Source organism: Drosophila takahashii, chromosome 2L (assembly GCF_030179915.1).
Source record: "Drosophila takahashii strain IR98-3 E-12201 chromosome 2L, DtakHiC1v2, whole genome shotgun sequence".
NCBI classification, from domain to species: Eukaryota; Metazoa; Arthropoda; class Insecta; order Diptera; family Drosophilidae; genus Drosophila; species Drosophila takahashii.
Genome location: NC_091678.1, coordinates 22,542,445 through 22,560,733, shown reverse-complemented (window position 1 = coordinate 22,560,733; position 18,289 = coordinate 22,542,445). Strand labels below are relative to the sequence as shown.

Genomic DNA, 18,289 nt, shown 5'->3' with positions numbered 1-18,289 from the left:
AGCACACTCAAAATAGTAAAGCTTTTTGCTTACACAGATATTTTCTATTGCAGTGGGAAGAATTAATCTATTTATTCGAAAGTCTAATAATAATAATCGTCACAAAATATGATACCACAACTTGCGTTGGAGGTGCGATTGATACAACATTTTACCTATTTTAAAGGTGTTTTTATTTGATAAATATCTAAAAAGTTTTATATTTCATTTTACCATCAACATTAAAAAAATCCAGAAATTTTTGTGAATGACAACAAATCTATAATGTGTTTGAGACATCCAAACGGTACGACCCAACCATTTTTAATCAGCGAATGACAAATATTAAAAACCACAGTCACAATAAAATAATTTAATCTTAGATCCGTTTCAAGTCTTGACAAAAATATATAAGTTCATATAAATATACATAGTTGGCTTAATGATTTTTGATGATTAAGCGAAAGCCATTTTGCGGAATGCGAAATAAGCTGATTAAAACTAGACACAAAATCAATGAATACTCTAAAAACATATAGACATATATAACGTGGAGGACGGCGGCGAAGGCGATTGGTGCTAAATCGGCTGACATTATAGTTAAATTATTCCGGTATGCCCAGGGACAAAACCTTGTTTTTTCCAGTGCGAAAAATGTGCTGTTTGGTGGGCAGTTGACCAATTAGAAAATCCTTCATCAGTTCGATGGCATCTCCGGAGTGTCCGGTGCCGTGGAAGGCGATGGTGGCATCTCGTCCTGCGTGGTCCATAATGACGTCATCGCCGCCAGGATGATCCCTCAGGAAATGGGTGACGTCGTAGACCCTGTCGTATATTACCACCCAGCAGTCATCAAAGCTGTCGTGCTGGGCCACCTCCTCCAAAGAGATCTCCGGCAGATCTTCCACCTTTAAGCGCTCCTTCTTGTTGGACACCACCACGACTTGGTTACTGGATTTTCCGTGTCCCAAGGGCACAATCCGCAGCGATTGCAAGAGGTTCGTCAGCGCAGATGACATTTTGTAAGTAATTACTTTCACTTTTATTAGTATTTGATATAACGATTTGTAATTCCGCACGACCACTTCAGACGGTCGGGAGTCGATTCGAGTTACGTTCTGCTTGATCGGTTTCAGTTCCAGTTTTACTGGGCTCTCGTGTGTCTTGTGCAGCCGCCGGTACTGGAGTGTCATTCACGCCTTGGATTGTAATCGTTTTATAAATGACAACACGTGAATCGATCGACGGAGCCGAAACCACTGTGATAAGGCTTCGGGTCCAGAGAAACGAAGCTCCCACCGATCGGATTTATTTACATGTATAAAAACATATATATAAGCAAACTTGTTTGCATCTTTATTCATGGGAGGGCTAGGCATTGCACCGAGATTGAGAGATTGTGTAATCATCTTTTTATGGGCATCTGTATGACTCAATTTCCCATTATGCTCGGGCAGATGAGCATAAGTAATATTATTCTCTTTACAAACTGGAGGCTCGATGAGCTAATTACTTGCTAACTTATAATTTTTATGGGCCGACAATCACTTAAAAGGGAAATTGTTAACCACCTTATCAGCATTACAATTGATTTATTGGCACAAGTCAAACGTGCATCGGGCGAATCAATTACGTCTACTCGAACCGTTTGATCGCAAGTCATTGAGGCAATCAAAATACATTTTGGGTTAATAGCCTGCAATCCTTATTTTTTAAATTTTATTTAAATGCCTTTCGAGTCCGCCAAAACTGGCAATTTGTGTCAAGCCTCTGACGTTTGTTCTAAATAGTCGAAGCCGCTTAATGGGAACGGAGATAATGACTTCAATATTATCGCTGAATACAACTTTGAACTTGAAATTGGAATGAATTTTGAAATGATGCCACGCTTTTGAACTACTTGAACTATTAGAACGATTTGTATTTAATATGAAGTGAGTATGTTTAATCAATCACTGTTACGGAATAAAAGGGCTGATGAAATTTCTTACTATTTAGGTTCACATTAAAATGGGCGCCAGACAAAAAGCAAACTAGAAAATCTAGGATTTGTGTTGTATAAATAGAACATTTTGCAAGTATAAAAAATTCCAGACAGAACGCAATTTAGAAAATGAGAATGGTTTCAACTACGCCGTCTATAACAAATATTCCTGAATTAAAAACAATAAACAGATACATAAAAATATTATTAAATGCTATTTCAAGACGTCACAAGTCAATTGTTATTGGACATTTATTATGTTCAATTGAGTTCAAGTTTGATGTGTGGTTTTTACAACGTTTGGTAATCCAATATGCGAGCAACTCAGTGTTAAGATCAGCATCATCACGTTCAGTTTACAACCGCAAACATTTTCAAAGACGTAATCGAAAGTATTACGTGCTGACTTTGACTTTGAGGTTTAACTTGAGTAGATACCCATATATCAAATATTTGCGTATTAGCCTGAGAATAATTAAGCTAAATAAAGAGAATTTCCAAGCAGTCTGAACTAGAAATATTGGGTTATCAGTCTCATTTTGCGTGATTCCAAAACATGCGTCAATTTTATGGGAAAAAACGGATTCTTTTACGACTACAGTGTTGGAGCAAGTTAATAGTGTTATCAAAATAGTCTATAAATGTATAGGGGCGAAGATCAAAGATTACTTCTGACGAATTTTTGCAATAAATTTGAGATAAGCCAGAAAAGTAACAGTAGTCACCCTCACCTTCAAACACATTGTCAAGTCCACGGCCGGAAATACATTGATAGTAAAGCGCCCTGCAGGAAACGAAATGAGTTTTGGACCGGTAACATACTAGTTGGGTCAGGAAAGTTAACTAGTTCAAGTTATGTCCATTTCCTTGTAACGAACTTGTCCATTTTTCATATGCCTGTCATCGGAAACAACTAGTCCATTTGCTACTAGTTTTGCACTAGTGACTGTTAATCAATTTACGGTTACATCTGTTAAACTACACTAAAACAAATATTTTCTCGAAAAATCTAAAAACTGGTCTATCAACCATTAAATCATTGTATTTTACTCGTACTTGAAGATGTTTAATTTAACGCTCTCCTAATTGGTAGCTCAGTGAAAGGCGCGGTCTCTTAAACGAATTCTGATTGTTATTATATAATTAAACACGGCAAATAATAAATAATTGGAATTGAAACAAACTTAATGGCAAGTCTGTAGGACTTGAAGCAGGGACCATTGGATTTGTAGATACACTAACTGATTGAGCCATACACGCATTACATTTTGTAATTCCCTAAGATTAGTGTAACATCATTGAAAAACAGTGATTTTTCACAAATATATTGCCTCGGACAGATAAAACTAAGTTTAAAATAAAACAAGAGAGAACGTTATAGTCGGGTGCCCCGACTATTAGATACCCGTTACTCAGGTAAAGGGAGTGCGAGGGAGATGGAGATATAGATTGAAAACTTTGATCACGCATAACTTTTTAACGAATGGTCCGTGTGTTGGCTGTGGCTGCGTACCGACGGAGCCCCAATCTTCAGCAAAATATGATGCGGCGCACAGAGTGATTGTCCACCTGTGGCGGCGTTAGAAGTTCCTCGGAGTAGCGGTCTGTTGCCCAGGGTCCCAAATAAGAAGACGAAAGGTTCCAAAAATGTGCGTTGGATTTAATTAGGTTATGTAAAAAAGTATAAAAGATAAGAGCACAGAGGGTGCTTCTGAATGTATTGACTCTCGCTCGCAGACTAAATTGTCGGTTTTACATTTCATTTACCGAAGCTGCAGCTCTCCAAATTATGTATGTGCATATGACCAAATTAACTGTGATATGGTTCGATCTTTCGAACAAGACTACGAATAAAGGGCAAAGAAGAATGTCTGTAACTAGAGAGCTTACAGTGTGACGTCAGCTACACTGCAAGTTCTCGTGTTGACAATATGCAGTCCAAACATTCTCCCCCCTAATGATATTATTAGAATATTATTAACTGCTTCTTCAACGTCTTCGGTAGGTTGGAGGTTGGACGCTAAAAAGATAATGCAACTTAGAATTGTTGTGGAGGGTCAAGGTCACGATTTAACCAATTATCTTGTATGGGTAATGGGCACAATTTTGCTACTGGCCGTTTAATAATACCACTCTGAGACTGGAGTTTAACCACTCGAACCAAACCGTCTTGGCCGCAATGAGTTTCAGTAATTCGACCAAGAGCCCATAGATTAGACGGCAAACGTTCATCTTTAATGAGTACTAGATCGCCAGCCTGCAAGTTACGCCTATTTTCTAACCATTTCGGTCTCCGCTGCAAGCGTGATAGATAATCCGAGGACCAACGCTTCCAAAATTGCTGAACTAAGTGCTGACAGTTCCTCCATCTCTCGGTGGCACTTAGTTTATCGGCTTGTTCTGTTGGCATAGCGAGTAGAGCATCCCCAACTAAGAAATGGCCTGGAGTTAGGACCATCAAATCTTCCGGGTCATTGCTTAGCGGGCACAACGGACGAGAGTTTAAGCACGCTTCAATTTGAGCTAATACGGTGGCCAATTCCTCGTATGTGAGCGTACGATCACCAACTGTCCTTTTTAAGTGGTGTTTCATTGACTTAACGCCCGCCTCCCATAGACCTCCAAAATGTGGAGCGGAGGGAGGGTTAAAATGCCACGTAATCCCGTCATCTGTGAGTCTACCTAGAATCGTTTTTTCGATGTACAACTTGTATGCCAACTTGTCTGCTTGCAGCTTCCGATTTGCCCCGACGAAATTTGTGCCACAGTCGCTATAAATATGAACACATTTTCCACGTCGGCCAATGAATCGGTGAAGTGCTCCAAGAAATGCGTCCGATGTCAAATCCCCCACTGGTTCTAGGTGGATAGCCTTTGTTACAAGACATACAAAAACCGCTATATAGCCTTTAACCGAAGTCCGTCCTCTTCCTTTAGATGGCGATATGTTGAACGGTCCCGCGTAGTCAATCCCAACTGACGTAAAAGCCTTCTGTGGCCGAATCCTGGCCGGTGGAAGATTACCCATCTTTTGGCATGTAATATTAGGGTTAAATTTATAGCAAACAATACATTTATGGATTTCTCTTCGTACGGCGTTACGTCCGTTGATGATCCAACATTTTTTCCTGATATGATTGAGTGTAAGGGCCGCACCTCCATGTAAGGTACTGACATGGCTATAACGAATGACCAAGCTTGTAAATGAATGCTGATAAGGTAGAATGTATGGGTGTTTTTCCGCCATCGGCAGCAGTGCGTCCCTCAAGCGTCCTCCAAGGCGAATGATTCTTTCCGATTCATCAAAATAAGGATTGAGTGGTAACAGCGGACTTTGCTTATGTAACATTTTCCCTTCCGACAATAGTTTCCAATCGCCTGCAAAGCCTTCCTTTTGGCACAAACGAACCGCACACAAAAACCCTTCAGAAAGCTCGCTTACCGTGAGAGAATCTACTATTCGAGCAGATTTCGATATCTTGCAATTCCTTATAAATCGATGAACATATGCCAGGATGCGAATGAGCACTGTGTACGATGAAAACCTTCCTAATATATCGGATCCGTTCTCTTTCTCCACAGAAATAGCGTTGCAGTGCATCTGCTTCTGTTCGCTGGTGACTCGGATATCGGTTCCAGGATCTAGTTTTGTCGATGGCCACTCACAATCTTTAAATCTCAGCCACGGCGGTCCATTCCACCATAATTGGCACGATGCTAATTTAGTAACACTGATTCCCCGACTTAGAAGATCGGCTGGATTATCCTCAGATGCTATATGTCGCCATTGTTTCCCATCGCATAGCTCCAAAATTTTGCTGATGCGGTTGGCAACGAAAACCTTCCACCTCGCAGCACCTCCTTGGATCCAGCTCAAAACGATCATCGAATCTGACCAAAAGACAGTCTCTGCAAAATCAATATGAATAGTTAAGTGATCCTTTAAATACTTAAATATTTTCGCAGCAATGACTGCTGCACACAATTCCGCTCTTGGAATCGTAAGCTGCGGCTTGATAGGCGCTACCTTGCATTTCGCTAAAATTAGTTCCGTATGAAAGGCGTTCTCTCCTATCGGAATTCGTAAGTAAGCCGCCGCACCGTACGCGTATCCTGACGCGTCGCAGAATATGTGTAACTGTGGAGTTCCCTTTGACATTCCCCAAGCAATGTAGCGTGGTATATGAATCTTAGACAAGTTTGGCAGCTCCTGAATGAATTTCTGCCATTCCTTTTGAAGTTTCAATGGTACGTGGTCGTCCCAACTAAGTTTTGTCTTCCACAGGGCTTGCACCATTCGCTTTCCAACAACGGTGATTGGGCTCAACCATCCCATTGGGTCGAATAACCTCGCAATCGTCGAAAGCATCTTTCTCTTTGTTGGTGTACCTGCTGGGAGATCAAAATTAAGTTGAAATCGAAACTCATCTTCATTGGGTTTCCAATATAATCCTAATGCTCTAATCGTCTCGTCACCTTGAAAATTTAGAGGCTCTTTGGTTTCCCGATGTTCTAGAGGTATTCCTTCTAACAGTTGAGGACAGTTGCTGGCCCATTTTCGCAACTCAAAAGATCCGCTTCTCATCATTCCTCTAACTTGAGCTTGCAGTTCCTTTGCATCGGAAATACTATTTGCTCCAGATAAAACGTCGTCCACGTACATCTGACGTTTAAGTACATTGGCTGCCAGCGGGTAGTTATGCTCTTCATCTTCGGCTAACTGCTGCATAACTCTAATGGCCAGATACGGAGCACAGCTCGTGCCAAACATGACCGTGCAGCAGGCGTATTCCTCTACCTGGACAGTGTTGTCCGGTTTCCACAAAATTCTTTGAAATTGAGCATCCTTCTTATGTATATTAATACATCTATACATTTTTTCCACGTCCGCAAGGAATGCAAACCTTATTGCTCTCCAGTTTATCAGTATTGCTGGGAGCTCCATGTGTAGTTTGGGCCCTATTGCTAAGATTTCATTCAAAGATTTCCCATTGCTCGTCTTCATCGATCCGTCAAAGACGACGCGCACCTTGGTAGTCGTTGACGATTCCTTGATTACTGGGTGGTGAGGTAAATAACAATGTGTGGCTCCCCCGGGTAGCCTGTTTCTTCCGTTTGCCCAGCTTGTGTAACAACCTTTTCCATTTGCCCCAACTCCAAATATTCCTTTATTGTTTTGGAATACACCTCCTTCAGGTTGGCATCGTTGCGTAAACGCTTGTCCAAATGGCACAACCGTTTCAAAGCACCTTGACGCGACGACCCAATTACTAACTGGGGATCCAAAGTGGATAGAAATGGCAATCGCACTTGATATTTCCCTGAAGGTAACCGCACATGTGTATTAACAAAATGTTCCTCACACCACAAATCTTCCTTCGACAAAACTTCTGCTGCCTCATCCAACTGCTCAAATTCCCAGAATCTGCGAAGTAATCCTTCTAATTCCGCAGATGATTCGTCCTTGATTACTGTCACCGTATGCACCGTGACCCTTGTGTTGGGTTCCTTAACTTTTCCTGATATAATAAATCCAAGTCGTGTGCTTTGAGCAATAGGCCAGCCATCCGGTCCGCGATGTATTTCACTTAGCATTAATTCATCATAGATATCACTCCCCAACAATATGTCCACACCTTGTGGAACAAAATAATTAGGATCAGCCAGGCAAAGCTGTTCAAATTGAGACCATTTTTCCACAGATAAGCGACGATTTGGCATGCGCTTACTCACCTTTGGTAACACATACGCAGTCACACTATACCTTGCCTGTGGCTCAAACCTTGATCCAAAACATAAACGAACGGAAGAAGACGCTTCGGTAACTCGTGCGTTGGCCAGTCCATTAACCTTAATGTATGCCTTTTGACGAGTTAGTCCCAACTTCTGAACTACGTTTTCCGATACAAACGAAGCTTGCGATCCTTGGTCCAGAAATGCTCGGAACTGTAGTATGAACCCTTCTGCGGACTGGATCCGAACTAGCGCTGTTGGCAATAGCACTTCATAACTAGTCCCAGTTGCACTCGAAGTCCCGCTAATTGCGTTGGAAGTAACTTGTTGAACCTGCTCATTTGGCTCTTTAGTCAGCCGAACCCGATCCAAATGTATGAGCGTGTGATGCCGATCTGCGCAAATCGAACAATTGTTTTTAAGTTTACATCTTCGTGAGTTATGGTTATTCCCCAAACAGTTGAAGCACAAACGTTGCTTCATAACAGCTTCCCTCCGTGCTGTTAGATGCATGCTTTCGAAAACCTTGCAATCTTGAACAGAATGACCGTTCTTGCAACATATGGCACATTTCTGCTCCGATCGGGCGACAAAGGAGGATTTCACATCTCGGCGCTTCTCAGACGATCCCGATGCTCCCTTTCGATCCTTGTTAGACAATGTTGTCCTCTCGCCACTGGCGGACGTAAGCATAGTCCTGTATTGTCCATCGAGATGCGCGGATAATTGTTCGAATGTTGGTAACTCCTGTGAAGTAGCCAGGGATTTTTCCCAGTCCAACCGCAGCTCCGCAGGTAGTTTCTTCGTCACCAAGTAAACTATGACATGACTTTGATCGAAAAGGTTAACGCCAACCTTTTCCAATGATTTAATACAAGAACGACAAGTTTGTAAAAACCCCTTAAGCGAAACAGGGTCATCGCTCTGCACCATGGGCTGTTGCTCTAATACCTGCATATAATGTTGAAACAGAACACGCTTATTATCATATAAGTTTAATAACATTTTCCAAGCTACAGGATAATTTGTTTCGATCAGTGTTAGATGTTGAATATCTTTGATGGCTTCCCCTGACAAAGAATCTTTGAGGTAATGGAATCGATGTAGATCAGTGAGTCTAGGGCTATTATGAACTCGCGCTTCAAATATTTCCTTAAATGCCGGCCAATCTACAAATTCACCGCTAAATGTAGGCAATTTAACCGTTGGAAGTTTAACCTCATCGATCGTGGTTTGGTCTGGTGCTATAAACCCTGACGATGGCGCGTTGCGATGCCCATCCTGCAAATCAAGATTGTTAATTCCTGTTGACGCAAGAAGTCGATCCTTAGTCTCATTTAGGTCAGTTCTAATCTGCGCCACACTATCAATATACGCTTCTTGGAACTTTCCTTCAAGGTCTGCCTCCATATAATCGTGCTGAACCAACTCGTCATCCGCACGCACCAATTTTCGATGGTTCTCTCGGAACTCCGTGCGAATATTGGCCAGAGATTCTAATCTAGTCTCCATATGTGCTTCCGACTTATTAGTGCCAGCTTTCCGAAAGTTCTCTAACATGCGGCGTACAGAATCAATCAAAGCTGATTGCTCCGCAATTAATTCCTCAAATGTCTCAGCCATGACCTTGACCCTCTTTCTCACAACAAAACACAGTGCACTAACCTTCTACAATAACCTCTTCGCGCTCCAGCGTAGTCCAAGTAGTGACCCACAGATATTCCACTCAGTCCAAGAGAAGTCTTCCCGGGTTTCGGCACCAAAATGTGTTGGCTGTGGCTGCGTACCGACGGAGCCCCAATCTTCAGCAAAATATGATGCGGCGCACAGAGTGATTGTCCACCTGTGGCGGCGTTAGAAGTTCCTCGGAGTAGCGGTCTGTTGCCCAGGGTCCCAAATAAGAAGACGAAAGGTTCCAAAAATGTGCGTTGGATTTAATTAGGTTATGTAAAAAAGTATAAAAGATAAGAGCACAGAGGGTGCTTCTGAATGTATTGACTCTCGCTCGCAGACTAAATTGTCGGTTTTACATTTCATTTACCGAAGCTGCAGCTCTCCAAATTATGTATGTGCATATGACCAAATTAACTGTGATATGGTTCGATCTTTCGAACAAGACTACGAATAAAGGGCAAAGAAGAATGTCTGTAACTAGAGAGCTTACAGTGTGACGTCAGCTACACTGCAAGTTCTCGTGTTGACAATATGCAGTCCAAACAGTCCGATTTGAAAAATTTCTCCTACATTTCGATAGGTATTGATAAACACAATAAAACTGCATTTTTACTTTTCCAAAATATTAAAGTTTTTAAAATCGTATATAAGCGATTGTGGGCGTTAGAGAAGGCGTGGCACAATTTTGAAACAAACTTGCGCTGCGTAGGAACTCCTAAAATCTGCATGCTAAATGCCAATCTTCTAGCTTTTATAGTTTCCGAGATCTCAGCGTTCATACAGACAGACAGACGGACAGACGGACAAACAGACGGACAGACGGACATGGCTAGATCGACTCGGCTAGTGATCCTGATCAAGAATATATATACTTTATGGGGTCGGAAACGCTTCCTTCTCCCTGTTACATACTTTTGCACGAATACAATATACCCTTTTACTCTAAGAGTAACGGGTATAACTATATCATCAGAAAGCAAATAAAAAACATTTACACCCTAGGCTATATTTTTGGATCGAATGTAGTTCAAGTGCAACTAGTTAAATTCCAGTTGCTTTTTAACTATACTTTGACATGTATTTGTTTTACCAATTAAATATTTTTAAGGTTTTTTTTGTCAGAAAGGTACCAGTCCGAGATAAGTTGCTTTTTCACAACCAAATTCGGGTTGCTTTATATTAGTTGTATAACTAGTTGTTTTTCAGACTAGTTCGCATTTTTTCTGCAGGGAAGATCCAAAAAGTTCGAGTATTTGACTATTTGCTATGATATATGTGGGGTGTGTCTGCTTTGGGAGGCAGTCATTCCACCATAAGCTTACCCTAGACAACAACCTTTTTGAGCTAACCGAGATCAACTACGAAATGCAAGAACAGACGATATTACTATGGACGGCAGTCCATGTAGTGACGAAGCGCACCAGAAGAGTGTGCGAAGGCGACTACTACTATTATATAGCCGCAAAATTGAAAATCTGCTGTAATAGTCCGATCGTAGTGAGTAATACACCAATCGAAAGGTATTGCAAAAACTTAAAGGATTGCATACCAAGACTTTAAGAAAATCAATTGGCTTGGGAGAAAGAGCGGTGAAAGTAAAAAAGTGAAAATTTCGAAATTTGGAGCTGTTGGGGCCGGTGGCGAAAAATGCCCCTCGCAATGTTTTAGTTGTGTTCCTATTGAAAATTCCCGTCGAATGAGGGGTCATATGATAAAATCCGACGCTCCGTTCAAAAGTTATAGCCAAAATAAGATTTTCTTCTTCTTCCCAAAATGAAAATTTAATTCTGTTTGTCAGTTTGTCCAAAACATACACTCAGAAAAAAACGCATCCTAAATTTGAGCGCGATTTATACTTGATTTCGGATAGTATTTTTTGGGCTTGTTTTAAGAATGGGCGTTCTTGAATTAAGAATAAATCATTTTTAAAACCCAAATTATCCGCAAATGTTCTTGATTCCAGAACATAATTCAATAAACAGGACTAAACAAGAACGATTTATCCTAAACCCAAGTATAATTTATTCTAAAAAAATAATTTTTCATGGTAAGCACAAACATTCTTAATGTGATTACTAAAAGTAGGGGAGAGTGGGGAAATTTCGTCACAGGGGCAATTTCGTCACCTGCAATATCTCGGAATCCATAAGTCGTAAAAATATATAATTTTTTTGTTTTAGTCCTTCAAGTCGGCATGACACAACCAATGCGTTTTTTTTGCACAGAAGGCCAAGATAATTAAGCTATAATATTAAATGTGTTTTAATAGTTCAAAAGCTACATTTAGTTCTCGACGAAATTTTTTCTGTATGCCACAATTGAAAAGGGGTTTGATACAAGTTTTTTTGTATAATACACAGTGCTATAATGTGCATTTCTGCGTTAGTGATTTTTAACTTCGCGCCTAATTTCGGGAGAAAAATAATTATTTCTAAAAAAGTACTGTCTGGGGAAATTTCGCCACCCTATGCTTAGGGTAAATTCGCACCTATTTGAGATACATCTTTTTTTATTTGACGAGCTGGCTAACGAACAGACTACCGGCAGCAGCAACAAATATAGGACGTCAACAAAAATGGTACGCTTGATCAGTGTAGCATACTTACAGGCGTAAAGTTCCCTACATTTTTCAGGTGACGAAATTTCCCCAGTTGTGTGGCGATTTTACCCCCCTATGTGGCGAGGTTGCCCCAGTATATAGGTTTTACTTTTTAATTTTTTATAAATCACCAAGGTAATTAAAAAAATAGGGGAATGTCACATTTTAAAGCTTGGTGCTAACCGCATTCAACAATAAAAATGATAACGTGTCTTAAGATGGACAAAAAATAGCTTTGAAAAAATGCTGACGAAATTCCCCCACTCTCCCCTACTTAATTTCAGAAAATTAGGTTTTAGTATTCTGTAAATAACAATGAATTATTCTCATCAGTAGTATTAAAATTAAAAAATAATAAGCATTTTGACAAGTACAATTTGTGCTTAAGCCAATGTTAAAATGTACTAATTAATTTAGTTAACGAGTTCCAATATTGATTAAAGTAAAATAGAATTGGCGCTAGACTAAAAAAGATTAGTTCACAAAAACTGTATAATGTAGGTACATATGTTTATTAAACACAAGTAGTTCAATATTATTAAAAATTAAGAGTTATATCCTCAAAACAAGCAAATTTTGTTAAATCGGAGAAAATTTTGAAATTAATAATTGTTATTAAATACTGTGAAAAACGTGCATCATATATGCCAAAATACGATTCGATTTGAAAAACATTTAAATTCATAGCTAAGAAATAAATTCTTAAAACAAGCCGATTTTATGTTTAAATCGGGGAGAAAATAGCAAATTACGGATTTTGTGTCACTCCATTTTTAACTTGTTAAGAGGTGTTTTTGTTTTATATTATTTAAAACTAAGAATTAAATTCTCAAAACAAGTACACGTTGTACTTAAATTAAGTATGCAAATAAAAGTACTTATGTAGGTTTTTTGATCATCGCCGCGTAAGAGCGAGCGTGGCCGAGCTGTTAGAACGTCCGACTGTGGTGCGTGAGGTTGCGGGATCGAATCCTGGGAGAGGTATGTGATTTTAAGAAAAATGTTTCGTAAGTATAAAACACATTTTTATCTACAAATCTTTATACATTTATGAGTAATTAAGTTTAAGATTATACAAAATAAGTATTGTTAACTAATAAAACAACACAATGATTTATTTTATTTAAGAATATTTCATACTCATTTGAGCATAGCTTATACCTCATTTATAAGTAAATCGGATTAAATTTGTACAAATAATAATATTAACCCTTCACTCTAAAGCAATTTTCATTAAATTTTTAAAATTGTTTTTTTATTTTTTACATTATTTGAGTAGAATTTATACTTAATTTAAGTATAATTAATTCTGGGTTCAAGAACATTTCATACTTAATTACGCCCGAAAATGTTCTCAAATTAAGAATGTCGGTTTAAGAATAAAACGTTCTTGAAATGAAAAAACAAGCCCATTTCGTACCTGTCGACCTTTCAAGACCATTTGGGCTTGAAACAAGCACAATGTGCTTGGTTTTTTTTCTGAGTGTATTTTTTAAGATTTGAAAATTTGATATGACGTTCATCACATCGATATAAAAAACTTTTGTTCTACCACTTTTGGAAAAACTCGCTAGTTTAGCGGGAAAACAGCCGCCATTCGGCACGCTACAACAAAAAACTTTCGTGTAGATATTAAATATTTGCTAAAGCGGGCCGAACGAGTAAATTTTAGGTAGCGTACTTATTTAGTCGCATCTAAAATCATTTTTCGTCACAAAAGTTGATATCAGAACTTTTGTACGTTGAAGGTGCGATCGTCACGAGTTTTTTACCTCGTTTAGAGGTGTTTTTATTTGATAAAGAAGTAAAGACGAAAGACGAGAAGTAAGAGCGATTAAAAACGAACGACGAGAAGACGACGAGAAACGAAGGAGGAGTTGAGTTCGAGCCTTTGACGACTACGGTCCTAAGACGTTGACCAGAAGACGAATAAGTTAAAATAGATATTTATATTTTAATTAAAACGCCTACTTCCAACAAAGTAACAATCTATTGGTCCTGGTCGGAAACGTCTCCTTCAATGCGTTGCAAACATCTGACTGAAATTATAATACCCTCTGCAGGGGTATAACAAGAGAGAACGCTATAGTCGAGTACCTCGACTATCAAATACCCCTTACTCAGCTAAATATAAGAGAGATGGAGATATGCAAGCAGCAAAGCAAGCAGTCGCTTGAAGTATTCGTGTGAGCACTGAGATCTCAAAAACTATAAGAGCTAGAGCGTGGCGAATTTGGGTGCAAGTTGCAAGATTATCAAGCAGATGTATACACACAAAAAAAAACACGTCGCCGTTAAATCGATAAGTCCAGGTAATTTTCTGGTTATTCCTACTCATATCGTTTTTACCTGAAATATTCATAATATTTACATTAAACAAGAAAGGAAGCTAGCTTCGGCCAGCCGAAGCTTATATACCCTTGCAGATCATTCCTATTAATAACATTATTAATTAATTAATCGCGAAAATGTTCAATTTTCTAATATTTCTCATTAATTTTCCGATCGTTCCTATGGCAGCTATATGATATAGTCGTCCGATTTTTATCAAATTAAAATTGAAATTCGGAAATATTTAAAAAGAGTCATATCCTAGAGTAGAAGATAATACAATAAAAACCAAAGAAGCTAGAATTTATTTCCTATTACTTTTCCATTAATTTACCGATCGTTCCTATGGCAGCTATATGATATAGTAGTCCGATTTTTTAAATATTTAATTCGAAATTCAGAAATATTTAAAAAATAACATCCCCAAAAGTAGAAGGTAATATTTCAAAAAACACCGAAGCTAGAATTTTTTTAATGTTTTCTTTTCCGATCCTTTCTATGGGAGCTATAAGATATAGTTGTCCGATCCGGTTGGTTCCGACATATATACTACCTGCAATAGAAAGAAGACTTTTGGGAAAGTTTCATCCCGATAGCTCAAAAACTGAGAGACAAGTTTGCGTAGAAACAGACAGACGGACAGACGGACAGACGGACAGACGGACGGACAGACGGACAGACGGACAGACGGACAGACGGACATGGCTAGATCGACTCGCCTAGTGATGCTGATCAAGAATATATATAGGGGAATGCAGGGAAATTTGACGAGTAGGGTAATGTGACGAACTCGTCGAATCTCATATATGACGTCACGACAAAAATTCCAAATAAATGTAGTTGTCTCCCCTTATCGTGTCGACAATGTATTTACAGTAATATTAATAAGAAGTCCCGTAATTTGTTCGTGAGGTAATTTTCGCTAAAAATGTGGTGCGCAAACTAGCAAACCCATTCAATTTACTTGTGTTTCAGCAGTGCCAGAGCAAAGATGAGTGGAAAATAAAATCAGGCAAATATATGCACGTATACATGACATATTTATCAAAAGTTTTTGGTACCTCGCGTTTTTTTCTTTTGCGCCGTTTGAGAGTGACACCGTTTTTGCTCCAAGTCTACCTTGTAGGGTATCGTGACGAACTTTTTGTAGGGTATTGTGACGAACTTTTTTTATTCAAGAATTTTAACTGTTATCGTTGATTATTTGTAAAAAAAATATAATAAAACCAGATAACATTTACTGCTGCAGTTTTATTGTTGTTTTTAATAGTGACGTCAGTTTAATTTAATTTAAAAAAAAAATTTGCACTTTGACCATTTTTTTTTTTTGTAAGTTTGGGTATTATCTTTTTACTTTTTTCTTTTCCGTATCGAAAATAACCTTTCCGTAAATAATATATAAAAAAATGTATTTTTTTGTTTGTATAAAGGATGGTTTACACCAAACGCTGTGGGATTTGGCTACGTTGAAATTTCGAATCCAAATTTTTTTAGAAATATGCTCAGTAACTGTAAGCAACTTTCTGCTTTTACACTTTTAAAAAATATTGATTTTTGGAGAAGTTACATTAAAGAACAAATCATTCGTCACATTACCCTACAACTTTTGAAAGTGCAAAAAAAGTAGGGTTCACGACAAACGCTGTGGGATTTAGCTGCATTGGAATTTCGAATTTCGAATTTTACAGGGATATGCTCAGTAGATGTAAGTAGACATCTGCATGAATAACAAAAAATACATATTCGAATTGACAATGTTCAAAATGAGTTGAATGAGTTGGAATGTGTAGGGAAACTGGCTTGAATATATAAGTGTACTGACGTAAAACTCAGTCGAACCAGAAATGGTGATGGAAAACGAATCGAGTAAATGAGTACACGAACAACTCAGACGAATTTATTCGAATCCATTCGATTTCTTACATGACGTCATAAGGGCAAAATGGAAAATTAAATTTGTTTTGAAATACTTACATAAATATTTGGTTTTTTGTCTTTTTTTAAATTACAAATCTACCTTTAGTTTTAGCTCGCCACTGAATCCAACCATGCCATTTTCATATTTAAATCCTAAGAATTCGCGGACCAAGGAGGAGAAGTATAAAATAGTGTAGTGAAGAGGCAGAAAGGAATGGTCTTCCTTCTACCGCAAATCCTAAGAATTCGCGGACCAAGGAGGAGAAGTACAAAATAGTGTAGTGAAGAGGCAGAATGGAATGGTCTTCCTTGGACCGCAACTTCTTAAGAATTTATCTAACAAACTCCAGGATGACAATACTAAGAAGTCGCGGTCCAAGGAAGACCATTCCTTTCTTTATCTGTGGCGATAGAGGCGGATCTTTTGGTTCTGGGATATGTTAATAAAACTAATTGTTTCTTCAATTTTTTTTTAATTCTCGTGGATTTTTGCATGTGTTTTGAGTTTAAACTAAGGGGAGCTTGGTAATTTCGAAAATAAGAAATCACAAAAATACTTATTTATAGACATACATATATGTATATCAAAAGAAATTTAATTTTCTATTTTGCCCTTATGACGTCATATAAGAAAATCGAATGGATTCGAATAACTCGAATGATTTCAGCCTATTCAAATATGACATTCTGTTTTTCGTTATCACTCGTTTAACTCTAGGCCTTTTCTGTCATACTCTATACGGACCAAGGTGCAATCCATTCTAGTCATAGTGTGCTGAGCATTTACTCAACTCTATTCTATTCGAATGGAATCATTTCAAAGCCTGTTTGATTCCAGTCATGCAGATGTCTAGATGTAAGCAACTTTCTGCGTTTACACTTTTGAAAAATATTGATTTTTACAAAAGTTACATTCAAAAAACGAATCGTTCGTCACCTTACCCTACACTCCCCTACTTTATGGGGTCGGAAACGTCTTCTTCACTGCGTTGCAAACTTCTGACTGAAATCATAATACCCTCTGCAAGGGTATAATAATATCATTTTGCCGAATTCTCTCTCTCGGAGATTCTCTAACTTCGAAAAAGAGCGCAAGAATCAATATGGCGAGCAAAATGACATGAGTGGAAGCGAGAAAGACGTATTCGAAATTCGAACTGACTGAACTGAACAGGAATAATGAAAATTTTCGTTCTTACATTTTCGACCATATCACATTTACCTGGCCCCATATCAAGTTAAAAATGATCTTAAAAAAGGTCAAATTGACCTACGATTCATATCGATTTTTTTTTGGGTGTATATATTGCTTACGCAGTTGGACGACTGCCTTCCGCGGTAATTATTGTTTTAAAGTTGGTTAGCTGAGTAACGGGTATCTAATTGTACAGGCACTCTACTACAGCGTTCTAAATTGTTTTAATTTTTTTAAGGCGATTGTGGGTGCTAGATTGGGCGTGAGAACCCCAAGAATCACAAGAAGCTCGGCTGATAATTAAAGTGTCTCCATAACAGATACCGATGCGGCATCTCTCTTTCTCACTCAAGGAATGTGAGTTCAATTGGGCTGGAATTGAGCGATCTCCGCGAACTCCACCTGATCGACGCTATCACCTGCTTGTGCGCTGGGTGAGACCACAAATCAACCCGCATTCCCCAAACGAAAACTATCGAAACCGAAGGGATCCTTACGATGAAAATGTACAGTGAAAATTCCGAAGCGAAGCCCGAGAATACTTTCCGGCAGCAAATACCCACCCCGTCGGGAGGGTTTGGTGCCAAAACCCTCCTAGCACCACAAAGCCCACGAATTGACCCCAAAAAATCGGATATGCAAATGCAGCTACAAGAAATGAAACAGGAAATCCCTTTGGTAGTTGGTGACACTTTTTATTCTCTACAAAACGAAAGTAGGTTTTATATCTACTACTTCAACGAGTCAAGCCTTGTACAATATTTAACAAATTAAAAAGAATAGGCTAGGAAATATTTTTTACCTCCAAGGATTTACGAGAAAAGTGTTAACATTTTTAAAGCGCCAAACTTTTAAATTGAATATATAACTTCTGCTT

General features: G+C 38.6%; 3 protein-coding genes across 3 annotated transcripts; all 3 read right to left on the bottom strand.

The window, feature by feature from the left end:
• Nucleotides 1-337: 337 nt before the first annotated feature.
• Nucleotides 338-1,177, bottom strand: LOC108066009 (uncharacterized). The gene has a single exon (XM_017154327.3). The coding sequence runs from the start codon at nucleotides 1,170-1,172 to the stop codon at nucleotides 585-587; it is 588 nt and encodes a 195-aa protein (XP_017009816.2). The 5' UTR covers nucleotides 1,173-1,177; the 3' UTR covers nucleotides 338-584.
• A 2,752-nt stretch (nucleotides 1,178-3,929) lies between these two features.
• LOC138914833 (uncharacterized) lies at nucleotides 3,930-6,839 on the bottom strand. Its single transcript, XM_070219524.1, has 4 exons — nucleotides 6,353-6,839; nucleotides 5,406-5,872; nucleotides 4,854-4,991; nucleotides 3,930-3,983 (listed from the first exon to the last, which is right to left on the bottom strand). Exons 1-4 carry the CDS (start codon nucleotides 6,837-6,839, stop codon nucleotides 3,930-3,932), a joined length of 1,146 nt encoding a protein of 381 aa, XP_070075625.1.
• Nucleotides 6,840-7,018: 179 nt separating this feature from the next.
• On the bottom strand, nucleotides 7,019-9,319 carry LOC123002896 (uncharacterized). The gene is made up of 3 exons (XM_044393619.2): nucleotides 8,900-9,319; nucleotides 8,170-8,647; nucleotides 7,019-8,091 (listed from the first exon to the last, which is right to left on the bottom strand). Exons 1-3 carry the CDS (start codon nucleotides 9,317-9,319, stop codon nucleotides 7,019-7,021), a joined length of 1,971 nt encoding a protein of 656 aa, XP_044249554.1.
• Nucleotides 9,320-18,289: the final 8,970 nt, after the last annotated feature.